Source organism: Asterias amurensis, chromosome 20 (genome assembly GCF_032118995.1).
Source record: "Asterias amurensis chromosome 20, ASM3211899v1".
NCBI classification, from domain to species: domain Eukaryota; kingdom Metazoa; phylum Echinodermata; class Asteroidea; order Forcipulatida; family Asteriidae; genus Asterias; species Asterias amurensis.
Window position 1 is genome coordinate 2,659,560 of NC_092667.1, and position 27,655 is coordinate 2,687,214.

Consider the following 27,655-nt stretch of genomic DNA (forward strand, 5'->3'; position numbering starts at 1 on the left):
GTGTATTTTTTACCCAGAAAAAAACTTCACTTGCACGGAAAGCGGTCGGACGCCATCTTGGCTTAAAAACCGTGTTCGGACCAGACCATTATGATACGGGTAGATTTAGCACTTATCAACAACAGAGGGGGGGCTTCATGTGAAGACCTTCACTGCAGTGTGCACAGTGCATGACGCCCGCCCTCTATTGCTAAATCTGACTTACCCGCATCATAATGGACTGGTCCAAACATGATTTTAAGCCAAGATGGCGTCCGACCGTTTTCCGTGAAAGTTAAGTTTTTTTTCTGGTTAAAAATTCACACTTTCCATGAATTTTTTCCATTAAATTTATGTTTATATTACAGAACACACAAAGTTCTAATATATCTATGGTTTATTTGCCATTTTTGAGGTATTTAAAACTTGTTGGCGGCGTGTTGGCGGCGCTCTGGACTTGTTGTCGGCGTTGTCGGCTTTTAGTAGGACCCGTCAATTACACTTACATTACATTTACAACAGGCGTGGAGTTTCATTTGTGAGAAGGCCAGGCCATGCATAAAGAACTTCCAATGGAAAATAAAGTCAAATAATCCATGAATGGGAATTTTTTTAATGGAAACCAAGACCAGGGGCTACAGATGCCATGAACTTTGTGGTATACGTGTAATTTAAGGCCTGAATTAGTATTAGTATTTAAGCTTGCAGATTACAGACTGCAAAGTATGTAGTCCAACTCTTTGATAATTTGTTGTTCTTTTCTTCTTACAGGATGATTACTGACGTTCAGCTTGCGATATTCTCCAACATTCTTGGAGTATCGCTTTTCCTGCTCGTTGTTCTTTTCCATTTTGTGACAGTCAACAACCCAAAGTCAAAATCAGAATGAGAAAGACACTTCATTTTATCCTGAGTTCCAACTGAAAGAAGGTGAGTTAATTTGATCATGTGGAACTAGAACTTAAATTGAATGGTGATTTTTCATTGACTACTTATTAATTGTTTGGTTTTACTCATATAGTGTGTGTAGTAAAGCGCTGTATCCTTTTCTGAGTCTAAATTATGACAAAAATTCCTAGGCATATTACATAATACGGTGGGATTCGAACCCACAACCTTTTTCGTTCTAGTGCTGATGTCTTACCACTAGACAACAGAGATTGACCCCTTGCACACAGGTCACACGCGGCAACTGTGCCACACTCACCATTTTTGTGGTCAATAGGTTTACGCCTTCACTGAATAACGCACAGTGACATTACCCACCAAAATGGTGCATTCAAGATTATTCTGACGATGACGTCAGGTGAATTGGATCAATAGCTAAAAGCAGTTTGAATCCTATATTTTGCATATATAATTTGCATCTGAGACAACAACAATTATTTTTACCCAATTATCTATAATAATTTTATTGAAAAGTTGTGTATATCGGTAACTTTCTGTAAATGTCTTAATAAATTTATTATGTAGTAATAAAGGTTTGCTCTTTTTCTTGCAGATGGATTTTCTCAAATCAACAGAGATTCACAGTGGCTTGTACATACTACGGAAGATTGCCCCCTCAACAAAGAAAAACTAATCCACATGGATAGTATCACCTTATAACCACGATCATCGGATCATCAAATCTCCAACAATCAATAGATCATCCAATCCCCAACAATCATCAGATGATGTGCTAGATCAACCCTTGGATTGAATTCTTCAAACTCGACCCAGGCCTGGAATTTCAAAGAGCCCATGGCCTCTGTTGCCCCTCTGGTCTTGGCCTTGGTGCCCCTTTAAAAGTTTCCAATAAACTTAATGGGTTTCCAATGGAGGTGCCCTTCGCAAATTGAAAATGGCCTTGCCCTCTCAATGATGAAATTCCATGCCTGTCAACCAGCTCAAGAGACATCACTAAGTGCTCTATTCCCAGTCTCATAAAGAATCAGCATTCGCAATCGGTCTCCAAGCTGCCAAAGTTTCTTTCATCTTCAAAAATCCAACACTCTGACTTTAAATTCTTTCAGAAAAAAAAACATTTGACAACCCAAAAACTAATCAAACAAATGCATTCCCTTACCATGGTTTCCTGTTTAATTGTATCTCAGTATGTTTCAATAACAAATACCTGCAATGATTTCACTTAAATGTATTGAAGAGATGGTTCACAATTTCCCCTCTCATAACACAAGTTATGAGAGTATAAAGAAAGACACTCATTTCTTGGTCACATAAGGGTTTCCATGTAGTTAAGCGTGTGTGTGCGTTCTATGGGAAATCTTACAGAGATGGGTTATAGTTTGTTTCAAATTTGGCATAATCAGTTGAAAACATTTCCAAGCACATACAAATATTGGTCATGTATCAACCAAACTTTAAAAGCAATTTGCCCGCTTAGTTGATCATTCATATATTTTGTGTCCCATTAATGTACCATCTTTTCAATGTTATGAAGTTGAGCACAATGGTTCATAGAGAAGCAAAGTGAAGCTATGTGATAATTTTCTACAAAATATGATGTAAAAAAAGTCTTTTTTGTTTTCGCTGAATTATGAACTTGGTTGATCTTTGAGGTCTTTGTTGTAGTGAAACTATTACTATTAATCAAATGGTTGTTAACTTGCATTCAAACCAACAGATGTTATAAAATAAAACAATTTTACAAGTAAATTTAATGTTGCTGTCTTTCAATTGTTGTTTTCCAACTTGAATAAATTTCTTGAAATAATTGATATTATAACTTAGATTTCAATCACTTCAAAATACCATGGTTTTTTAAAGTCAAAGGTGATACATAGTATGGTAATTTAGCTGGTAACCTAATTCTGGTTAGCAAAACTGCTTTGTGCTTAGCTAATTTTTGTATTGAGCGCCCTCTTGTGTCATAATTTGTCATACAGTATCGTAATGATTATTGAGCGCCCTCTTGCGAAAAATTGACCATACCGTATCAAAATGGCCGCCCCATTAAAGCCGTGGGAGCGGGGGGTAGGCCAAAACAATCGCGGATTTGGCAACATTTCACCGTACAATGACACTGGGTAAGACTGTTATTTCTTCTCTAGATGTATGTAGATTGGGTTGTCTGAAAAATACTGTATAAAAATACCAAAAACTTTGACATTTTAGCGATCAGACCATAGACAATCTATACAAAATTGTGTTACGAAAAAACAGAATGATCGAGCGAGGTCGAGTTGCAACTTGCAATGTTGCATAACTTTTAATCTATACCAATACAACACTATGACGTAGAGTTTGATCACACAATGTTTTAATCTTATTTCGATAACACTTGCAGACTAGTATAGCCCAGTAACGCTATCGTACCCAAGGTTTCAGCAAAGGTTTGTTTACTTTTAAATGATACATTTACAATACAAAAAGTACTAAAAAATGCAGAGAGATAAATGTAAAAACAGGGTGTCCCAATTTAAAAAAACAGGGTGTCCAAGCAAAGAACATACCCTTCTGGATCACTAAACACTGGCTGGTAGGTAGAGCCCAGGCCAGGGCCGTTTTCAAATCTCTTAAAATAAGATGAGGGAGAAGTGCAGTATTGCCATTATATGATATTTTGATTCAGACTTCACTTAGCCCCACTTGTGTGGCCAAGGCAGCTGAATCTTTAAGGATTCAGCTAGCCTTGGCCACACAAGTGGGGTAATTTAGACTGTGATTTTGCCTAATAGCAAACTATGATAGCTTCACATTTAAACAAGAAATAAGATTAACTAATCTTCTCTTCAAATTCTTACTTCCATATAGTGACTGAAATCGAACCCTGTTGTTAGGAAGTCGGAAATCGTTGTAATGTACTGTCAGTCACTTACTGGGGGCTGGCCTAGATATCAGTTTATATGAGGTTTCTTCATTTTCCCTTAATTTTATCTGATGTTGGAATTGGAAGCTGATAGTCTTTTCACAAACTTCAATTCAAAGTAATATTTTCATCATTCACACAATTTACTTTTTCAGGTTTCCAGTCAATCAGCACACAACAACAAATCCCATACCTGGTTCATCCAGTGGACCCTCCTTGTCTCGAGCCCCGCCCCCTCTCCCTACACGCCCATCACAGCAGGGGTCGACATTCGGATCTCCAGTCAATCGTTACGGTGGCTATGGTGGCGGGTATGGGAGTGGGTATGGGGGTGGTGGGTACGGGGGCTTCGGAAGTAGCATGGGGGGTTACGGAACTGGATCATATGGGGGTATGTACGGAGGAGGAGGGAGTATGTATGGTGGCGGAATGTATGGAGGGAGTGCTTTTGGACAGGGGCAGTTTGGCCCAAATGCAGACGGCAGCTACAACCGTTTTCTCCGACAAGCTGAGGAAAACAGCAGACCGGCATTTCAGTCAATTGAGAGTATTGTCCAGGCGTTTGGCTCAATCAGCATGATGATGGAGTCGACATTTCAAACTGTGTACAACAGCTTCCGCGCTGTTATTGGTGTCGCCGATCACTTCTCCCGCCTTAAGGTCCATCTTGCGCACATCTTCACGGCGTTGGCGCTGTTTAGAACGATCCGCTATGCGTATCGTCGCATCTTAGCCTTCCTTGGATTGAGGAGTAAGGAGTACGCGGAGGAACTCTGGAAGGAGGCTCAGAGCGGAGGAGGCGAGATTGAGGCGTTGGGAGGAAAGAAGAAACGAGATGCACCGTCTTGGCCGATCTTCATGTTCTTTGCTGTTGTCGTTGGAGGACCGTACATTATCTGGAAGCTACTTTGTTCTACAGAAGAGTCTGAACAAGGTACGAGAAAAAAAACATAAATTAGTTTTTTGATTAGGTTACAATTGTAAAAGAAAAATCAAAGTTATGGACTAAATGGATTTAAAGGGCCACGAGACATTCAGGCTTGACACTTCACAGAGGCAACAAAGCATTGCCTCCCTGCCCCTCGGTCATTGCCTTGGTGCCCTTGAAATCCTCAAGTAGACATTTACAATTTCTTCTACCCTTTACCAAGGAGAAAATGCCTTGGTGCCCTTTCTCTTCAAAAACGAAGTATACAGGCCTTGACATTAACTGTAAGCAGTCACAGCCAGGAACACCGGGGCGAACCCCTTCTCTTTTCAATAAGTGCACTTGGTTATTTTACATGCGTTACACAACACATGGGACCATCAGCTTTACATCCCATCCGAAGGACGAAGCAATGCTGAAGTGTCTTGCTTAAGAACACACGTGTCATGTCTGGGGATAGCATAAAGCGACCAATCCGAAGGAAATAAGTCCCCTGAATAAGAACCTAAGACGGTATACAATAATCATAAGTTACTTCAAGCAATCAAATTAATTGCATCTTATCTTTATTTTGTAAGGTCATCATCTTTAGCAGTTGTCAATACACAAAAGAGTGGAGCTTAAAACCCTAACCCCCCATTAGGATCCCATCTACATACCCTTCCAAATACAACAGAATACATGTACAACACAGTTGAAATGAGAACCATACCAAATGCAACTAAGCTTGGGCGATACCACAATATTATCGAAAATCGCGATACTAATTTGGAAACGATTTCGATATCGGATTGATTTGGTTTTAATCGGAATATCGATATATCACGATATATCGCGATATCGATTAAGTATCACAATACCGCGATGTAGTTCCTAGCTGAGACATCTTGCACCCCATAGGTTTGGAGTAAAACCAGAAGAATAGGTCATTAGAACACCTCTCTTATGCTATGACTGTCTCTTCTACAACTTTCACTGGGAGTTTGAAGACTGACGATGTCAAATTTATATCGAATATCGCGATATATTGTCGGCGATATATCGTGAATAAAATAAATCGATATCGCCCAAGCTTAAATGCGACAAAAAGCAACAAGGGATTTTGTTGCATTTGTGCAGGCATGTTGTTTGTGTTAAGGACTGATCAAGGGTATTTGCCCTGCTAAATGCAACAGTATGCACATAAGTGTAGTGGTGATTTGACTATTTATGTGGAACAAATAAGTTGACTACCAGCAAATACAACCAAATGCAACACCAGTATGAAGCCACTTGACCTAACTGCAACAAATTCAGTCAAAGATGCAGCAAATTACAACAACTATTACCATTTGGTGCATATTGTTGTATTAAGCATTGTTTAAGTGTCTTGCTTAAGGACACAGGTGTCACGACTGGGACTCGAACCCACACTGTGCTGATTAGAAACACCACAGCTTGAGTCGTTGCTCTCAACCGCTACGCCTTGACAAGCTATACTCCCTGACAACTTTGAAGGGAAGGTACACATTTGGTAATTGTCAAAGACCAGTCTTCTCGCTTGGTGTATTCCAACATAAGCATAAAATAACAAGCCTGTAAAAATTTGAGCTAAATTGGTCATCGAATTTGCGAGAAAATTATGAGAGAAAAACACCCTTATGGGACAAATTGGTGTGCTTTCAGATAGGAATAAAAGACTTCTGGCTAGAAGTCTTTTATTATTTTAGTGAGAAATTACCTCTTTCTCAAAATCTATGCTACTTCAGAGGGAGCCGTTTCCCACAATGTTTTATACTATCAACAGCTCTCCAATGCTCATTCAAGTCAGTTTTTAAGTTTATATTTGTTTTGAGTATTTATCAATCGTGTACCTTCCCTTTAAATGCAACAAATTCAGTCAAAGAATGACATATGAGTTGATTGCCAAATGCAACAGGTTACAACAACTATTACCATTTGGTGCATTTTGTTGCATTTAGCATGGTTAGGGTGAATAAATCTACTGACAACTTAAAACAAATATGTTTTTGTTTGTGTAATCTACTTTTCAGAGCAAGCAGGATGGGCCAGTGGCGAGGAGGATCATGTCGTAGCTAGAACAGAGTTTGATCTTGAAGCAGAAGGAAACAATGAGTTATCATTCAAGGCTGGTGCTATGCTCAACCTGGCGCCCAAAGGTACTTAAAAGTCTAGTGTCTACTTATTGGAAATGCCAGGCCTGAAATTTTATCTTTGAAAGGGCAAGGCCATTTTCATTTTGCAAAGGGCACTTCCATTGGAAGATCTTAAAGAAACACGTTGCCTTGGATCGGTCGAGTTGGTCTATAAAAAGCGTTTGAAACCGTTTGTTATAAAATGCATATGGTTAGAAAGATGTTGTAAAAGTAGAGTACAATGATCCACAAAAACATGCCTTGAAAGTGCACGGTTTTCCTTTTACCTCGTCCACAAGCACGGTCGGCCATTTATGGGAGTCAAATGTTTGACCCCCATAAATGGCCGACCATGTTAGCAAAGTAAAAGGAAAACCACGCAATTTCGAGGCAAATTTGAGTGGATCATTGTGTTCTACTTTTAAAACATCTTTCCAATCATATGCATTTTATAACAAACGGTTACAAACGCTTTTTGTACACCAACTCGTCAACCAACTCGTAAAGTCAATGGGATACTTTTAAACGGGCGCCAGAAGGCGTGGGCTGATGACATCCTCCCACTCAACACAAGGCCAAGACCAGGGCCCAATTTCATAGAGCTGCTAAGCACACAAATTTGCTCAGCATGAAGTCTCTGCCTTGATAAAAACAGGTTTACCAACCAAATTTCCATTTGCTACATATTGCTTGTTACTGGTATTCAGCTGTTGTTTGCTTATCCTGAAAATCCTGGGAAATTTGGTTGGTAATCATGTTTTTATTGAGGCAAAAATTTCATGCTAAGCAAATTTGTGTGCTTAGCAGCTCTATGAAATTGGGCCCAGGGGCAACGGAGGCCATGTCTTCAGGGTAATTCCAGGCCTGCTGAAATGGTATTCTCTTCTTTGACTCAAATTGTGTACATTTGTGATAATGTTGGTCCTGTTTAAAAACCCTGGATTTTTTGTTCAATTGTTCACAAAAAAACTCACAGACTACCAATTGTTCACATAACTCACTGACTCGAGTGTTCTCATGAACTTACTGACTACCTGCAAATATTGTCCACTCCAGTGTGACTTCATTGCGTTCTGGGAATGTCATGAATTCTTTATAGGATTTTTGTTGGGGGAAGGGGGGTCGGCCTACTTATGTACGAATGGAATATCGTGTTTTAAAGTAAGAAAAATGGGAACATTAGGGGGGACCCTCTGCCCCATATAAGGCAAAATATTCAAGCTCTTTTAATATACTGTGGCGCTAGTTAAAGATAAACAATTGCTTTTGCCCACCAGAACTCCAACCTAAAGTACGAGGATGGGTTCTAGCAAGTGTCAACGGTCAAAGCACAGGTCTGGTTCCTGCAAACTACATCAAGATCCTGGGTAAGCGACGTGGAAAGAAAAGCACCACACTACTAACGGAGACCCCACAGCCGAAAGACCAGAGATCCAAATTAGAAACAATCCATGAAACTTCCAAGGAGGTTCTTGCCACGGAAACAATGAGCCAGTCTGGTGGCCCGGCAGTTCCTACATCAAGCAGTCAAGTCAATCTTGAAGCTTTTGATTCTGCGTTTGAGGATTCACCTGGCGTACATCAGACAGTGGAGGGCGGTATGCAAGCCAGTATGGAGAATGAGTGGTCGGCATGGGAGAAGGAGAGTGCACCTAACGGGATTGGAACCATGGACAGCCAGGCAATGAGTGAGAATGAAGCCAACGAGTGAAGAGATTTATAAGTAAAACTGATAATCTTTAAAATAATTGTAACCTCCGGAATAATGTGTCAGCGCTCTACAGACTGAATCATCTAGCCCTATTGTTATTTTGTAATTTATTTCTGAAAAACTATAAAGTTTTCATAAACTTCTTGAAAAGAATTGGCTAAATCATCACAAAGCTATGTGTATTGACTTTTTTGTCCTTTTAAAAAAAAAAAAATTTTTGTTTTTTTTGGTAGCACAATGTCCACATTATTTACATTAAACTTACACGGTTTTAAGATAATGGTAGTAGAAAGTTTCTCTGTATATTTTACTTGAGAAATTAGTAAAATAATGTCACAAAATTTGTTTTGTCTCAGTGAGACGAAAATTATTTTAGCATGTACAAACGTATTATCCAGTACAAGTAAATACGTTTTGTGCATGATACAATAATTTTTGTCTCACTGAGACGAGGGTTATTTTGTATTTTGTGTCATACAATAAAAGTTCTTAATAATAAGAATTATAAAGGGCAAATCAGAATTAAAATCTGGAATCCCAAATGAATAGAGTTGGATTCTTCCAAGCCAAATATTCTGAGGTACACAGTTTATAATGAGTATTGCTTTATAAGAGATGTTAAATTTGCATCGGGGATAAAGAATATTAATTGGTTTTTACCCATACATCTATGTGTGTTAGCACTGTATACTCAGTACTTCCCCCGAGTCCTGTGAAAAAATATCACAGGCATGTTACTTGGGTGGGATTCGAACCCAAGACCCTTGCAATTCTAGAGCAGTGTCTTACCAACTAGACTACTGAGGTTGCCCGATGGCTAGAGGAAGCTAAAACATATAGGATTCAAACTTCCTTTAGCCATCGGGCAACCTCAGTAGTCTAGTTGGTAAGACACTGCTCTAGAATTGCAAGGGTTGTGGGTTTGAATCCCACCCGAGTAACATGCCTGTGATATTTTTTCAGAGGACTCGGGAAAGTACTGAGTATACAGTGCTTACACACATTGGAGTATTGCTTTGTAAAATGTGGCGAACTGTTTTTGTCCCAATTGTTATAGAAAATTAATATAATTTATCATTGCAACCTTTTATAGAAATTGGATGGCCAATATTGTAATTCATGCTTGTTTGTACAAAGATAGATTAAAAATAAATCAAAGACTTGAATGGAAGTTGAAATATTATTGTTGGTTGACTGTTTGTGAATTAAATATGAAATATTAAATATGAAAAGTAAAAACCCAGCCAAAAGACATTGGCAAAATTTTCTAAAACAGATAAAAACGTGAGTGGTAATATTGTCAGAGAACAGTTTAGATCTTTTTTTCTAGACTGATTTTGAGACCCCAAGAAAATGGGGTGCAGTGTACAGATTTTGCCCAATTATGACATGGGGTTGTTGACTTCCAACTTGAGGTGTTTTGGATGACATAGGCCCTGAAATAAAATGAGCATATTTTGCTGGGAGATGTGGAACATTTTTCAAGATTGATGCTTGGACCTTTGGCAAAAATACACTGGTATTTTTTATTTTGAGGGGGAATAACTCAAGGGCATTGGGCACAGGATTAAAGTTCAATGGTCAATTAATCATTGTCTTTTTGCTATATAAAGCTGCGAGACTTTTAAGTATTTTTCGTGTATTTTTTAATATTAAGCACTAAATGCTATGGGAGTTTATTTAGTCGGGTGATGCGATGAAATAAAGATCAATGGTTGGGCTACTCATCTGCTGCTAGCGGTCAACCTGTAGTGCGCCCTCTCTTGCCAAAACTTGACACGATCACTTATCAACAAAACATACGTCGGAATAGGCGTAACTCACGGTTCAAAGTAGCTGCATAAAAACAGGTAAAACGCCCACAATTTTAATATCTCTTAACTTAAATGTACTATCAGTAGAGTCAATTCATAATATTGATACTCATTTTTGGCGATCCCCTAATTAAAAACGCTCATAAAATGCAAAAGTAATACTCGCATTTTGGCCGCCGTTCTGTGTACTGTGTTACTGTATGAATGTAGAGGCGGCGCTTTTGCAGTGCACCACTGCAAGGCATTGCAATTTAGCACTAATTTAGGCAGCCGATTCCTTCAATGCATAGGTCATGTACTGACGAGACACGATGTGCGGACTGTGAATCTGCCCCCTGGGTTGGTGTAGAACGTTGTCAGTTCCTTGCTCTAGGGTCAGTGCAATGGAGGTGTCCAACACAGCTTATTTTATATAGACTTATTTCTTATCACTTGTGTGTGGTGATCATACACAGTTTCAACTGTCCAATGTAAGACTATGGTTTCAAGTACCATAAGTATAACCAAGTCCAAATTCTATTCACGACTTCCGTATAAAACCATATAAAACTGTCATTGGAGTTGGACACTGTATCGTTCTGTGTCAGGCCTCAAACTTCGCTCTTGAAGGGGCACATGATTTTTCCTGGTAATGAGGGCACTACTTTGAGGTAAACGTACAACAATGATTTGTAAGAGACTCTGCACAGGGAACCACAGCAAAAGCACAGGGCACCACGGTAATTGCTGTGGGTGCTGGGGATTAATTCCCAAGGCCTGCTGTGTTCTAGGAATAACATTCAAGTAGAGTATCACAATTTTTCCACAAAACCAAACATAAATTTCTTGAAGACACAATTTTATTTTCAGATATTTGTGTTTGTGTAGTAGGTCGAGCCATCCAAGATGGATCCTGATTCTGAGAATGAATTGTTCTTAGACGCACCAGATAAACCAGTCTCTGCCACCGTTGGAGATGTGATCAACCTAGACAGTGTCTCCCAAGATTCAGTTCCTCTTGACGACACCATAAGCCAAGGAACGGACACGAGCCAGGAGGCAACTGGGCTTGGCCGAGAGGAGGAGACTGGGCAGACAGAAACGACGGGTGAGGCGCAAGAGACTAAGGTCGGTTCTCCCAAACCATTTGATGCCAGCCTCTTCGGGGAAGCGACTGATATTGTCTCGACAGCTTCTTCAGATGGATTTCCAATTAAAACCCAAGCTGCAACCACGGAATCTGTTCACCCGGCAGTCGACGAATCGCTCAAAGAAGATGTCACCAACTTGGAAAGTCTAAAGGTGGAAGTTAAGAGACAATCATCCGTGGATGGATTTGAGTCACAGCCGATTGGAAGCCCTGGAGCCCAGTTTCAATTTACGGATTCAGAGATATTTGGGGAAGAAAGTTTCAAACAGAGCTTGGGAACAGAGACAACCACAGCCGGTGATCAGCCTGCCATCAGTAGTTTCTTCAAGGAGGAGGAGGTTGCGTCAGACTCTGGTACTGAAGACAAAAACTTCTTTGATTCTTTCACAAGCGGTGGAGATGGATTCCAAGGCTCGATGGAATCCCCACGATTGGACGAAGACAATAAAACAGTTCCAGAAGAGAACCTTCTGGGTCAGGATTTGCCCTCTGACCCCTCCATAGACTTGTCAAAGTCACCCAGTGCGGGTTTTACAGAAGAGTTATCATTTGAGAATAAGGCATCATCCCAAGATGTCACGTCAACTAAGCAGACCCTTCTAGAACTGTCTCAAGAGGGTCCAGCAGCCAACTCCGATACCCAAGAACAAACTCTATCCCCACATTCCCCTCTTCCAGAGGTAACAAGTCCACATGTTTGCAGTGTCCAGAACCAAGGTGAAGGAAACTCCTTCGAGGTGGCATTCGCCAAGAATCACTCCACATCTTCTTCACCAAAAACCCCGGAAGCCCCTCCTGTATCAGAAACCCCACAACCCGTACCCCAAGCTCCTGTAGGAGCTCCCAAGCAGCCACCAGCTCAACCATACCCCCCTCCATCCCAACTGCCACGGCTCTTTTCTCCAAGTCATTCCATCGATGATAGCTTCACGACAGCGTTAACAACAAGTCAGAGTGATCGCAGACACGATGCTTGGCTTCCATCCATTGCGACGCAGAACATCCTCAACAATAGAATGTCCGCTCTCCAGGGGACCGAGTATGTCGACAGAGCTCAACTCACAATGCCTGGAATTATTCTGGAGGAGCAGCAAGTAAGATGAAAATTTCGCTCTAAAACTTGGGATGAGTTTGTATAACGCAATGTCAGTGCTAAATATTTCCCTTAAGCCCGGTTCTTTCTTCCTGCGAATGCGAAGCGAAGTGAATTTTGACATCACAAATTCGCAACGAACAATTTGCAACAGCTGCGAAACGTTCACACTGAAAACAACCTGGTGGTGTCATTGCGAGGAGAACTAAAAATTGATCTCCTGTGGTACACCAAAACCAATGACACACAGATACATTTGTGTACACAGCTACTGGGCCTATATTTTGTGCAAGATATGCAGTTTATATTAATAAAACTGAGACTTAACACTTTTTGTTACGTTGCAAAGTACTGATTATTTTAACGATATTCCAGAAACCATTGCAAAACAATTAAAATCATGATTCACTATACTGCGAGACCAATCAAACCCTAACAGACATATTGCATTTTATCTCATGAATAATTAATTAACTATATACATTATTTATTATCAGGGTGACCCAGTGAAGGAGCTAATGTATCGTAAGTGAATAATTCATAAACTAGTCATACATTATTCATTTATTCTAAACCAGGGTGACCCAGTGAAGGAGCTAGTCTATCGATACATGGGTGATGCCGAGGCCAGTAAACGAGTAGCTCTGACTGTCAACCAAGTTACTCGTGATGACGAGGGACTCAAGAAATTACTGGCAAGTCTAATTTCTAACAAACATGAACAGGTAACTAAGTGTAACTAACTGAGTTACCTGTTCATGTTTGTTGTGTTGTCATTTAGCCTCCAAGACATCGAGTGCTAGGGTCGAGACACCAGACTGTTAACTGTTTTTTGCATTTATACCATAGGCCCTTTTGATTGGTAAACAGTTTGCAACAGCTAATTCTATTTTCGACAATTTAATTTAGAGACAAAATAATTTTGTTTTTTTATTTACATCTTGTTTTTAATATTGCTACTGATCAACAGGATACAGGTTGTTTAAGAGCAGCCCTGGAGTTGACGGGAATGTTGTTGACTTCTCTTAACCAGGGCAAAGGTCAAGCTGGATTGCCATCTAAGCATACCCCTCGCTCATTTCAGGTTGGTCATCGAACGAGAGAAAGGGTTTGTCCATCCCCTCCCCCCACCCCAATCCCAAGAATAAATTTTGGTTTATTTTGGATTGGTTCGTTTAATCTTTGGTATCCAATTAGTTTAAAACTTGACGAAAATGAACATTTAATGGACTCCAAAAAGTTGCAAATGAACATTTAATGGTCTCCAATAAGTTGCCAAATGAACATTTAATGGTCTCCACTAAGTTGCCAAATGAACATTTAATGGTCTCCAAAAAGTTGCAAATGAACATTTAATGGTCTCCAAAAAGTTGCCAAATGAACATTTAATGGTCTCCAAAAAGTTCCAAATAAACATTTAATGGTCTCCAAAAAGTTGCAAATGAACATTTAATGGTGTCCACTAAGTTGCAAATGAACATTTAATGGTGTCCACTAAGTTGCAAATGAACATTTAATGGTCTCCAAAAAGTTGCAAAAAGAACATTTAATGGTCTCCAAAAAGTTGCAAATGAACATTTAATGGTCTCCAAAAAGTTGTCAAATGAACATTTAATGGTCTCCACTAAGTTGCCAAATGAACATTTAATGGTCTCCAAAAAGTTGCAAATGAACATTTAATGGTCTCCAAAAAGTTGCAAATGAACATTTAATTGTCTCCAATAAGTTGCCAAATGAACATTTAATGGTCTCCACAAAGTTGCTAAATGGACATTTAATGGTCTCCAAAAAGTTGCAAATGAACATTTAATGGTCTCCACTAAGTTGCCAAATGAACATTTAATGGTCTCCAAAAAAGTGGCAAATGAACATTTAATGGTCTCCAAAAAGTTGCAAATGAACATTTAATGGTCTCCACTAAGTTGCCAAATGAACATTAATGGTCTCCAAAAAAGTGGCAAATGAACATTTAATGGTCTCCAAAAAGTTGCAAATGAACATTTAATGGTCTCCACTAAGTTGCAAATGAACATTTAATGGTCTCAAAAAAAGTTGCAAATGAACATTTAATGGTCTCCACTAAGTTGTCAAATGAACATTTAATGGTCTCCAAAAAGTTGCCAAATGAACATTTAATGGTCTCCAAAAAGTTGGAAATGAACATTTAATGGTCTCCACTAAGTTGCCAAATGAACATTTAATGGTCTCCAAAAAGTTTCAAATAAATATTTAATGGTCTCCACTAAGTTGCCAAACGAACATTTAATGGTCTCCAAAAAGTTGCCAAATGAACATTTAATGGTCTCAAAAATTTGCCAAAATGAACATTTAATGGTCCCCAATAAGTTGCCAAACGAAAATTTGATGGTCTCAAAAAAGTTGCAAATGAACATTTAATGGTCTCCAAAAAGTTGCCAAATGAACATGTAATGGTCTCCAAAAAGTTGTAAATGAACATTTAATGGTCTCCAAAAAGTTGGAAATGAACATTTAATGGTCTCCAAAAAGTTCTCAAAAGAACATTTTAATAGTCTCCAAAAAGTTGCAAATGAACATTTAATGGTCTCCAAAAAGTTGCCAAATGAACATTTAATGGTCTCCAAAAAGTTGCAAATGAACATTTAATGGTCTCCAAAAAGTTGCAAATGAACTTTTAATGGTCTCCAAAAAGTTTAAAGTGAAGATTTAATGGTCTCCACAAAGTTTTTAAATGGACATTTAATGGTCTCCAATAAGTTGGAAATGATTATTTAATGGTCTCCAATAAGTTGGAAATGATTATTTAATGGTCTCCATAAACATGCCAAATTAACATTTAATGGTCTTCAAAAGATTTCCAAATGGAGACCATTAATTTTTCATTTGGCAACTTATTGGAGACCATTAAATGTTCATTTGCAACTTTTTGGAGACCATTAAATTTTCAATTGCAACTTTTTGGAGACCATTAAATTTTCAATTGCAACTTATTTGAGACCATTAATTTTTCATTTGACAACTTTTTGGAGACCATTAAATGTTCATTTCCAACTTTTTAGAGACCATTAAATTTTCAATTGCAACTTTTTGGAGACTATTAAATGTTCATTTGACAACTTTTTGGAGACCATTAAATGTTCATTTGACAACCTTTTGGAGACCATTAAATGTTCATTTGCAACTTATTGGAGACCATTAAATGTTCATTCGACAACTTTTTGGAGACCATTAAATGTCCATCTGCAACTTTTTGGAGACCATTAAATGTTCTTTTTGCAACTTTTTGGAGACCATTAAATGTTCATTTGCAACTTTTTGGAGACCATTAAATGTTCATTTGCAACTTATTTGAGACCATTAAATATTCATTTGACAACTTTTTGGAGACCATTAAATATTCATTTGACAACTTTTTGGAGACCATTAAATGTCCATCTGCAACTTTTTGGAGACCATTAAATGTTCATCTGCAACTTTTTGGAGACCATTAAATGTTCGTTTGGCAACTTTTTGGAGACCATTAAATGTTCATTTGCAACTTTTTGGAGACCATTAAATGTTCATTTGCAACTTTTTGGAGACCATTAAATGTTCATTTGCAACTTTTTGGAGACCATTAAATGTTCATTTGCAACTTATTCGAGACCATTAAATATTCATTTGACAACTTTTTGGAGACCATTAAATGTCCATCTGCAACTTTTGGGAGACCATTAAATGTTCATTTGCAACTTTTTGGAGACCATTAAATGTTCGTTTGGCAACTTTTTGGAGACCATTAAATGTTCATTTGACAACTTTTTGGAGACCATTAAATGTCCATCTGCAACTTTTTGGAGACCATTAAATTTTCAATTGCAACTTTTTGGAGACCATTAAATGTTCATTTGCAACTTTTTGGAGACCATTAAATGTTCTTTTTGCAACTTTTTGGAGACCATTAAATGTTCATTTGCAACTTTTTGGAGACCATTAAATGTTCATTTGCAACTTATTTGAGACCATTAAATATTCATTTGACAACTTTTTGGAGACCATTAAATATTCATTTGACAACTTTTTGGAGACCATTAAATGTCCATCTGCAACTTTTTGGAGACCATTAAATGTTCATCTGCAACTTTTTGGAGACCATTAAATGTTCGTTTGGCAACTTTTTGGAGACCATTAAATGTTCATTTGCAACTTTTTGGAGACCATTAAATGTTCATTTGCAACTTTTTGGAGACCATTAAATGTTCATTTGCAACTTTTTGGAGACCATTAAATGTTCATTTGCAACTTATTCGAGACCATTAAATATTCATTTGACAACTTTTTGGAGACCATTAAATGTCCATCTGCAACTTTTGGGAGACCATTAAATGTTCATTTGCAACTTTTTGGAGACCATTAAATGTTCGTTTGGCAACTTTTTGGAGACCATTAAATGTTCATTTGACAACTTTTTGGAGACCATTAAATGTTCATTTGCAACTTTTTGGAGACCATTAAATGTTCATTTGCAACTTTTTGGAGACCATTAAATGTTCATTTGCAACTTAGTGGAGACCATTAAATATTCATTTGACAACTTTTTGGAGACCATTAAATATTCATTTGACAACTTTTTGGAGACCATTAAATGTCCATCTGCAACTTTTTGGAGACCATTAAATGTTCATTTGCAACTTTTTGGAGACCATTAAATGTTCATTTGCAACTTTTTGGAGACCATTAAATGTTCATTTGCAACTTTTTGGAGACCATTAAATGTTCATTTGCAACTTTTTGGAGACCATTAAATGTTCATTTGGCAACTTTTTGGAGACCATTAAATATTCATTTTCAACTTTTTTTGCAGTTTCTTTTAGACCATTAAATGTTCATTTGCAACTTTGTGGAGACCACTAAATGTTCATTTTGCAACTTTGTGGAGACCTTTAATTTTTCATTTGACAACTTTTTGGAGACCAATAAATGTTCATTTGGTGACTTTTTGGAAACCGTTAAATATTCATTTGGTAACTTTGTGGAGACCACTAAATGTTCATCTGCAACGTAGTAGAGACCATAAAATGATTTTTAGTTAGTTTATTTTGTTGGGACCTCTAAAATTGTACTTTTTGAATAATTAGTTTTTTTTTGTGGAGACTATGAAAATTGTGTTTTTGAAATAGTTAGGTAACTTTTTCAAGATCATTAAAATTGTATTTTTGAAATAGTTAGGTATCTTTGTGGAGAACATTTTTTTAAATGTGTAGTTTGTAGAGACCATAAACTTATTTTGTTTGATGCGTGATTTTTGTTGAGACTACTAAAGTTTGAGTAATTACCAATAGTGTCCACTGCCTTTAAGAAAGCGTAACATCATGAAGTCCATCTCCTTACGATGACTAGAACAAGCTAGTTGAAACGTTGAGACCAATTAAAACGACAACTCCCCTCAATCCTATAAAGCTAAAGTAGTGGTCCTGGCCGATTTTCTACCTTCCAGGTAGTAGTTAATAATCAGGACAGTTCTTTTCACAACTGAGAAGTCTCCCGAATTCCAAAAATCTACTCCGCGGTAGTAGAATATAAAGCAAGACAAGTTCTAAAAAGAACATAATTTACCCAGCTAGTACGATACACACATGGTGTTACCGCAAACCAAATATACCTGACCATGCAATGCCTCAAATCCCATTTATCTATGAAGTTTAACAACTTGTCTAACTGATCTTTCTCCTTGTAGATATGGCTGACTCGTATAGCTTTATTGATCAAGTTACAGCAGTACAGCATGGCAGAAGTAGAGTGTGAGGCATTCGGCAATCTCGACAGGCCAGATATTTATTTTGAGTATTATCCGGACCTTTTTCCTGGCCGCAAAGGTAAGGTTGCTAGCCTTCCTAAGAACTGGGCTAAATTTCATAGAGGCACTAGACCATAGAGTTATATATAAGAACTAGAGGGCGCACTGGTGATGCTTCTTGCATGAGCGCGACATGACCGCAAGGAGACACGCGCGCGCCATTATGTTCGCGCATTGAATATGAAACACATGTTGGAGTTTGTGTTTACTGAACGCTATGCGGTGCTGTTTTGACAACTAACAAAATGGCCGCACAAACACACGCTGTGGGATGCCTGTCTTGTCAACTTAGAAAATGGCCGCCTGCGCGCATGCCGGATCGAGTAGATAGGCCAGTGCGCCCTCTAGTTCTTGTGTATAACTCTATGCACTAGGCACTGTTGGTAGTTACTAGAAATAATTATTGGCATAAAACGTACTTGATAACGAGCAATGGAGAGCTGTTGATAGAGTAAAACTTTGTGAGAAACGGCTCCCTCTGAAGTAACGTACCTTTTTGCATAAGCAGTAGCTGTGAGTGACATCAGTGCAAGGGGTCTATAAAAACACTTAAACAATGTAAAGTAGATGTTATTGAATGGTGTTTCCGCAAACCAAATATAAATATTTGTACTGTTATCCACTTCAGGTAGTATGGTACCCTTTTCGTTACGTGTGCTTCACGCTGAGCTGCCGCTGTACCTTGGAAAGCACCAGGATTCACTCAATAGACTGTATCACGTACTGGATATCACCTCCAAGGTAATGGAAGATTCCTTTGTCACATTGAAGCTAAAGCCCGGTCCATACTTCCTGCGAATGCGATACAAATTTTGACGTCACAGCCCTGTTTTAGCTGCGAAAGTTTCGCAGGAGTTTAGCACATTAGAACTAATGCGAATAATTCATTGCGAATTTCTAAAGTCAAAATTTGTATCGATTCGCAGGAAGTATGAACCAGGCTTTACTGTGGCATCTACAAAAAATGGGGTCAATACCCACAGAGGTACCTTTTTGATCCCATTGAAAAGCAATTTTAATTTGATTTTCTTAATTAAGGACACAAGTGGTGTGACCAGAACTTGAGACAACATAGTAAAACAAAAATTGTGAGAAACGACACTCTCTGAAGTAACATATTTTTTTTGCATAAACAGTAGCTGTGAGTGACATTAGAGACAGCACTCCAAACTTTTGTCTCTCTTCATCAAATTTAATCGGCAACTTGTTGGATGATGAAGGGATGATTAAGCTTTGATGATTCCCGTTCCTACTCATTGCTTCTGAGTTTAAGTAGACGGAAAAAAAAAACATGGCGTGAGCACGAGACCAAAGAACAGATCTACAGAGACATTCCACCAATCTCTGCTACTGTTGCTCAAAGCAGAGTCCACTTTGCAGGTCACTGCTTTGGTGCCAAAGACCAGGTCATTCCTGACGTGTTATATTGGAGACTGCCGTGCCCTAATAGAGGACCTCGACCACTCAACTACTTCGACGTGATCAGTAGAGATATAGAGGCTGAAAAAAACCCACTACCGCCTAGAGACAAGAAACCCAACCACTGAATACATGATGACATATTGGTTTACTTTCAGATCTTATACCGTGTTGGCATAGTGTTTTTTTCCTCACCTTCCACCTGTAGGACCCCTGTTCAAAACCTGCCAGGGACACTTTTGGGATTGGGTTTTCAATCTCTACTTGATTGTGTGGGTTTTCTCTGGAATAATTGTATTGGTTTTCCTCCCACATCTAAAACTGAAACTTTCTTCCATGTTTTCTCTCCATTGAGTTCTTGGTTTAGTGAAAGGATTAAGTTTGCTTTGCCAGAGAACCATTGGCTTCACAACCAGAGTAAAATGATAGCTTGAGTTTAAACTTGTTCCATTTTGATTTCCGTTCAGATCCTGTACCATTTGGAGTGTGGTTTGAGTGAGTATGGAACGGAGATTGAACTCACAGAAGAAAACAGACAAGGTGAGACTGCTTGAAAAGCACAAGAATAACTAAGTTCTCATTTTATGAAGCAAGATTTGTCTGTGCTTACAGGCTTTTGGGAATTTGGCTCAGACCAGGGGCCAATTTCATAGAGTTGCTTAAGCACAAACTTCTGCGTAAGCAAAATAATCCATGCTTAGTAAAATCAGATTACTGGCCAAGACTCCACTCAATTGTTATGCTAAGTAAACAGCTACTAAATACCAGTCACAAGCAATGAATATGGCATGAATTTTTTGCCAGTAACGTGTAAAATAAGCAAGCTATTTTCGTGCTCAACAAATTTTTTGCTTAAGCAGGTCTATGAAATTGGCCCCTGCATTGCACTTAACATAGGTTTTTTTCACAGGTTAGCAAGGATTTGTTGCTTAGCACTCTTCACTTGCACAACTAGGATAGAGATTTTGACCTTATTCTGTAAACGATATTTGTAAGCGCAGAATTCTGATCAAAGCGGAACCAAGAATGTCTTTCTTTCTCTGGAAAAAGAAATAAAAAACATTTATGATTTGACTTTTATTTTCAGCATCTGTTGACTTGTGGAAGTCTAGAGAAGTCCGGGTGATGTATTCAATCGGAAACTGCCTGCTTTCAATGAAGGTAAGAATTGCTCTGACATTAAAGCCATTGGACCCTTTCGGTAAACAGTATTGTCCAAGGCCCACACTTCGTGTATCACAGATGCGGCTTAAGAAATGTTCTACCATCAAAACGGAGATGCCGTACAAATGGATTGCACTAAGCGTCATCGACCGCCATGTGGAAAAAGTGCATGCGTTTACCCGCTGCGCACAACTTTCAACCAATGATAGTCTTGCCGCGTGCACATTTCATCAAATATGGTGGTCGATGACGCTTAGTCCAACCCATCTATATGCATTTGTTGCTTTAAAAAAAAACTAAGCATTTCCATTTATATTTAATGAGTTTGTCTTTTCTTACTTTCGCGTCCAGGACTTCAAACAGTCAGTCGCTGTGTATGAGAAGCTTTTGATCAAAGATGCTAAGAATGAGAGCAGTTTATTGTCTGGTATCGGACGAATATTTCTACAGGTGAGTGTCTTCTCACTGATGTCACATTTCTACAGCAAAGTTCGAGTGTGCACCATGGTTAACTAAATGTTGACTCTTTTAACTGGAACCCAGGCTGGTCGACCAATGGTTGACCACTGTATTCGACCATTTGGAACCAGCCTATGGTCCCAATAGCCTGTTCCATGTTAACATATGTAGTGCGCAGAAGGGAACCAGTGACACTAAAGTGAGAAGGCGGGAGGTAATGGATTGTTGAATACCGTGGTACCGTGAAGGCTTATAGTGAGAGTTCATAGTTTTATGCACAGACACAGGCCTGCTTTGATCATGAGGACACAGCCCCATAGAGTTATATATAAGAACTAGAGGGCGCACTGGCCTATATACGCGACCCGGCATGCGCGCAGGCGGCCATTTTCTATGTTGACAAAACTGGCATCGCTCAGCGTGTGTTTGTGCGACCATTTCGTAAGTTGACAAGACAGCATTGCGTAGCGTTCAATAAACACAAACTCTAAGGTGTGTTTCATATTCAACGCGTGTACAGAATGGCGCGCACGTGTGAGATGACTAGTCTTTGACTTTTACCAATAGTGTCAAGGTCTTTAAGTTTTTTTGCTAACAATTGAATAGTTACCAATAGGGTCCAGTGCCTTATAGAATTATGATATAGATTGCATGTGGTTTTCCATTACTACATTGTTCCTGACTTTTGAATTTGGATTCCGTTATCATTTTTTTTGACATAGCTGGGTGATCTGAAATCTGCACAGGAAGCATTCACAAGGGCAGAGAAAAGCTACCACGGAAATGATAGCATCTCATCAAAAGCAATCATCCTCATGAATAAGTAAGTGGCATTTTGCCTTACGATCATCCTACTGTATTTTGTCCGTGCTTCAAGATTTTGTCATAGACCCCGTTTGCTTTTATACTTTCATGAATGAATTGACCATCAAAGGCAAGAAAGACACTGATCCATGTTATCATATGGTGCCTGTTTTTGTGGGCGTGGGGGGGGGGGGGGGGTGTGGGGGGGGGGTTGCTGATGAGAGTCTGTAAATCCTATTTAATTTCACAAGCTTGATAGTTTAGTGATGAAATCACTGGTATATTTCACGAATCCCTGTAGACCCTTTGAATTTATAACCACTGAGTTCTTATTTAGGATTTGAGGCATTGCATGGTGAGGTATCAATATATATTTGGTTTGCGGTAAACACCATGTGTGTATCTACTTGCCAGGTAGAGTTTGTTCTTAGAGAACTGTCTTGCTTAATTCTACTACCGCGGAGTAGATTTTTCGGGTGTTCAGGAGACTTCTCAGTTCTGAAAAGAACTGTCCTGCTTATAACTATTACCTGGGCAGATGGTATAGATATAGGCTGGGACTACTACTTTAGCTTATAGGATCGTAGTTAACTGTACTACCGCGGAGTCAGTTCTTGGGTTGGTCTCAATGTTTCGACTAGCTTGCTCTAGTCATCGTCAGGAGACTGAAGAGGTAAGAGATAAGTGGGCTTATTTATAGGGGTTCACAGGATCCAGTGTAAGTCAATCAATGCTTTGATTGGTTGAGTGGAAGGTTAATGTCTTGTGTCAAGATATCTACCTTAAAGATTCTTTGGTTCAAATTCCATCGAAGGTGCTGGTAGATTTATGACTATATCAAGTTTGATAAAGAAGCATTGTATAGATAACTACATTCCTTGGTAGTTCTTGGGTTCGAATATTATCTAAGGTACTAGTGGATTTAAAAGTGCACTGATTATTGACAATAAGCAATATTTCCTTTACTTTTTCACAGAGCCTTCATGCAAATGGCACAGAACCAGTACCCTGAAGCAAGAAAGTATTTTGATGAAGTATTGAAGATTGATCCTGAAAACTTTAAGGTGAGTAAAGTCATAAACATGGTGCAGCCACACTCCCTTAACAGTGGTCTACTGGCCAAATGCCAGTTAAAACACCAGGGCCCTAGTTCCTAGAGCTGCTAAGCACAAAAGTTTGCTTAGCATCAAAATGTTTCCTTGATGGAAACAGGATTACCAACTAAATTTCCATTTGTTGCATGTTGCTTTCTTACATGGTATTCAGCTGTTGTTTGCTTGTCCTGGAAATCACATGGAAATTTGGTTGGCCTTCCTGTTTTTATCGAGGGAGAAATTTCATGCTAAGCACATTTTTGTGCTTAGCAGCACTATGAAATTGGGCCCTGATCTGAGGACCAGTCAGTATTCTCTCCGAGTGGTCCGCCTGGCAAGTTCAGTGTTGAAATATGGACTAGGACAGAACCGATGGACTAGTAAAGTGACAAGCTAGCTGTTCATGCTGGCTAGTATTTGAAAAAGTTAAGGACAAACCCTGAATTGTACCAATACTAAAAAAAAATACTCTCCATTTGAATAATGTCTGGTACAATGACTTGCTTAGTCACAATGTACTGCTTACATTGGAAGTCCTCAGACTACAGAGACAGTTTCAGGGCAAGCCTTTGCATATCAACTTCCAGATGAGCCAAACACTGGTACCATTGTGCCATACACATCCTTTCAGAATTGTGTATGGGCGTTCACCGTCTCTTACATAACTACGCAAAAGCTTGCCCCCTAATCATGTGACCTCTGTTTGCCCCCGGTACATTCCAAATGCTGTGACGCATTCCAGGGGCTCACCCGGGTCGGCCTCCGAGTGCCCTGCTTGTGGAGTGGGTGACTTGGGGCTGGTCCCAGGTTCATGACATCACCACGAGAATGAGTGATCATTCAATTAGCTCTTGTCAGGGGCTCACTCAAGTGAGCACTGCGGGGTCGACACAGGGAAGCTAATCGAATGCACCCATTGTCTTAATAGTCTGAGAAATTCATGTGGGAACTTTGGATCAAGCATGTCAATATCTAAATCTAACACAACAATTTGCTTATTGATAAAGTTTTGTTTGGACTTTTGTTTGGACAGGCAATAAACAACCAGTCCGTCTGTCTGCTGTACATGGGAAAACTAAAAGAAGCTCTATCTCTTTTGGAGAAGTTGGTTCACGGTAACCCCAGTAAATACCTAGATGAAGGTCTTCTCTTCAATCTGTGCACACTCTATGAACTGGACTCGTCTCGTAGTACGCAAAAGAAACAGGCATTACTAGGAATGGTCAATCAAATCAAAGGAGATGGTTTCAATAAAGACTGCTTAAAGATGTTATGAAAGCGAGGTGACGATGCCGTGTTGAGGTATTGAAGATTTTATTCAGGTGTTTATGGCTTATTACGTAGCGCATATATCCGTCACTAAGTGACGCTCAAGGCGCTTTAAGTTCAATATTCCCCTGCAAGGTATGTGGGACTACGTTTGAATTATGAGATCTACTCCTTTTACATAGCGTTATGTAATTATGGTTTACAAGGTGCTGTATGCAATATGCGGCCAATTAAACCAGGAACACCAAAGCCAATCCCTTCTCTTTTTTGATAAGTGCTCTGGGTTATTTTATGTGCATTACACAACACATTGGACCAACGGCTTTACGTCCCATTTGAAGGACAAAGCATCGTGACTGTTCTGAGTGTACACATAAAGCATACTGTGCTTTTGTATAAAGCAGGCCTTGTTCTTCGCTCAATGATGATTTATTTTTGAGGTGACAATGCTGTGCAGAGGTATTGAAGATACCAAGATTTTATGAACATTTTATGAAGCTGTTGCAAAGAATTCAAAAAATCTCCTCTGCGGGTAGTAGAATATAAAGCAAGAAAGGGTTCTTAAAAGAACATAATCTACCTGGCAAGTAGATACACACATGGTGTTGCTGCAAACTTTACATGGTCGTTTGTAAACAGGTTGCCTATTAAACTGTATGCTACTTTGGGCCTACAACACTCTGAAATTATCACAATGATTGTAGCTGCTATGTTTCATGTTGAATGTTTTTCATAGAAGTTGCTGCTGAGTAGTGATTACTAATAATCTTAAAAAGTTAAAGCATTAACAGGATTTTTATTTATATGCATTGATTTTTGGAACATTAATTTTCAACTTTTAGGGACTTTTGCATCCTGAAGATTGCTGCTTTATTTGTTGTTAGGTTTTATGCTTTTGGCTGTCAATAATAATAATAGTGTAATTCTTGTTTTACTGAAACAGAGAAAGAAATCAATGATCGATATTGCTGCAAATCTCTTTTGAGAGGTGGTAGTTTTCTTACATTGATCAGACTTATGTTGCGCATGATCAGTCAGCAATTATCTATCATGGTTATTCTGTTAAAATGACAATTTAAATCATATCGGGAGTAGATCCAGTTCCCGATTAAGTGTTTTGTAGCCCTTTGACAACCAGTGCTCCATATAGCCCCTAAGCACTAGTGTTCCATAGCTCCCAGGGCCAGGCAGGTTGCATAGGTTCCACAGGGCCAGGCACAAGTGTTCCGTAGCACCTAGGCACAAGTGTTCCATAGCCCCTAAGAACCAGTGTTACGTAGCAGCCCCTATCCTTGGCACTAGGGTGTCGTGGCCGAGTGGATAAGAGCACCGAACTCAAGCTCTGGTGCTTCGGTTCAGTAGAGTGTGGGTTCGAATCCCGGTCGTGACACTTGTGTCCCTGAGCAAGACACTTAACTATAATTGCTTCTCTCCACCCAGGGGTAAATGGGTACCTGTGAGGGCAGAGGTGGTTCTTGTGATTGATTTAGCCGAGTAGCGCATATTAATGTTGCACAGGCTGCATACTCCCCACCAGGGAGCTGAGATGGTTTAAGGAGTGATTTAAGGCCCAGTGACCAGCAGCGGATTTCATGAAACGCTAGGATGAATCCTAACTCGAGTTAGGATGAGTAACCCGTCCTAACTTAGGATGGGTTCAATGCGTCCTACGTATTTGTATACGGAACTTTACTCGTCCTAAGTCCTAAGATTAATCCTAAGTTAGGAAGAGTTTGGTGAAATCGACGGCTGGGGTAATAATGTGAAGCGCTTTGGGATGCCCTCCGGGTGTGAAAAGCGCTATATAAAAATGGGTTATTATTATTATTATTAGTAGTAGTAGTATTCCACAGGAACTAGGCACCATTTTTCTATATGGGCCAAGGTATAACCAGTGTTCTTTAGGCCATAAATTGCCTTTTTGAAATTATTTGCCATTAAGTATAAAAAAGGGAGTCTGTTTTTAAATAGAATAAGTAGTTTCACAGCTGTAGTGTTAAGAACAGGACCATAGCACTGATTGGTTATATTGACTACGAGTAAAACTTTTGCTGTAAACAGTGCCATTAAATGGGTTCCAGTGTACACAAATATGTTGTAATGGTTACACGTTTTGACCATTGTAATGTATTCCTCAAAGGTTATAGATATCAATGAAGGATGTCATGTCACATTAATCAATATAACAAAATAGATTTTTAATTTTTTGATAATGTAGATTTTATCTAATAGTCTAGAGAGATGCTACACAACTGGGCTCAGTTTCATAGAACTGCTTAAGCGCTAAAAGTAGCCGAGTACAACAAAAATGTGCTTACCAGACAAAGGTTACCAGCCCGACTATCATACCATTTGTACAGTTTGTGACTGGTAACCTGCTCATTTTTGCTTAGCAGACAATTGTTAAGCAATGTTTTCAGCTTAAAGGCAGTGGACACTGTTGGTAATTACTCAAAATAATTATTAGCACAAAACTTTACTTGGTAACAAGCAATTATTGTGAGAAACAGCTCCCTCTGAAGTTACAAAGTTTTTGAGAAAGAAGTAATTTTCCACGAATTTGATTTCGAGACCCCAAAATTAGATTTTGAGGTCTCGAAATCAAGTATCTGAAAGCGTACATCTTGGTGACAAGGGTGTTTTTTTTTCTTTCATTATTATCTCACGACTTTGACGACCAATTGAGCTCAAATTTCCACAGGTTTGTTATTTTATGCATGTTGAAATACACCAAGTGAGAAGACTGTTCTTTGACAATTACGCATGTCCGATGTCTTAAAGCGATTGTATGAATTGGGCCCCCCTTTTGAGAGTTAAAACAGCTCGTATAAAGTCCTGCCATGTACCACTAACCCTACTAGACTATAACACACGAAGGAAACAGGACTATGCTGGAACTTGTACTGATAAACTAATTGTGAAATTTAAAATTTAACAAGATTATACTACAGATGATGTAACATTAAACAAATAAAAAATAGATTTAAAACAATGTCACTGAAAATGTTTTCTTATTTTGTTTCAAAGAACA

General features: G+C 38.9%; 2 protein-coding genes across 3 annotated transcripts; both read left to right on the forward strand.

The window, feature by feature from the left end:
- The first annotated feature begins 2,922 nt into the window (after positions 1–2,922).
- On the forward strand, positions 2,923–9,418 carry LOC139952601 (peroxisomal membrane protein PEX13-like). Its single transcript, XM_071951788.1, has 4 exons — positions 2,923–3,008; positions 3,946–4,724; positions 6,752–6,877; positions 8,131–9,418. Exons 1-4 carry the CDS (start codon positions 2,923–2,925, stop codon positions 8,562–8,564), a joined length of 1,425 nt encoding a protein of 474 aa, XP_071807889.1. The 3' UTR covers positions 8,565–9,418.
- Positions 9,419–10,347: 929 nt separating this feature from the next.
- On the forward strand, positions 10,348–27,586 carry LOC139952476 (trafficking protein particle complex subunit 12-like). 2 transcript variants are annotated; one of them, XM_071951613.1, is made up of 12 exons: positions 10,348–10,414; positions 11,249–12,601; positions 13,179–13,295; positions 13,571–13,684; positions 18,296–18,434; positions 19,044–19,156; positions 20,302–20,374; positions 20,922–20,995; positions 21,350–21,448; positions 22,180–22,280; positions 23,238–23,325; positions 24,389–27,586. In XM_071951613.1, exons 2-12 carry the CDS (start codon positions 11,264–11,266, stop codon positions 24,629–24,631), a joined length of 2,499 nt encoding a protein of 832 aa, XP_071807714.1. In that variant the 5' UTR covers positions 10,348–10,414; positions 11,249–11,263; the 3' UTR covers positions 24,632–27,586. The 2 variants fall into 2 exon arrangements, with proteins under 2 accessions (XP_071807714.1, XP_071807713.1); XM_071951612.1 differs by having other exon boundaries at positions 10,350–10,414; positions 11,246–12,601.
- Positions 27,587–27,655: the final 69 nt, after the last annotated feature.

Coding starts and splice junctions, on each gene's coding strand:
- LOC139952476 (XM_071951613.1), top strand. CDS start 11,264: ATGGATCCTGATTCTGAGAATGAATTGTTCTTAGACGCACCAGATAAA. Junction 13,296..13,570: donor AGGGACTCAAGAAATTACTG/GCAAGTCTAATT, acceptor ACTGATCAACAG/GATACAGGTTGTTTAAGAGC. Junction 18,435..19,043: donor CCTTTTTCCTGGCCGCAAAG/GTAAGGTTGCTA, acceptor TATCCACTTCAG/GTAGTATGGTACCCTTTTCG.
- LOC139952601 (XM_071951788.1), top strand. CDS start 2,923: ATGGCCGCCCCATTAAAGCCGTGGGAGCGGGGGGTAGGCCAAAACAAT. Junction 3,009..3,945: donor TCACCGTACAATGACACTGG/GTAAGACTGTTA, acceptor TTACTTTTTCAG/GTTTCCAGTCAATCAGCACA. Junction 4,725..6,751: donor TACAGAAGAGTCTGAACAAG/GTACGAGAAAAA, acceptor TCTACTTTTCAG/AGCAAGCAGGATGGGCCAGT.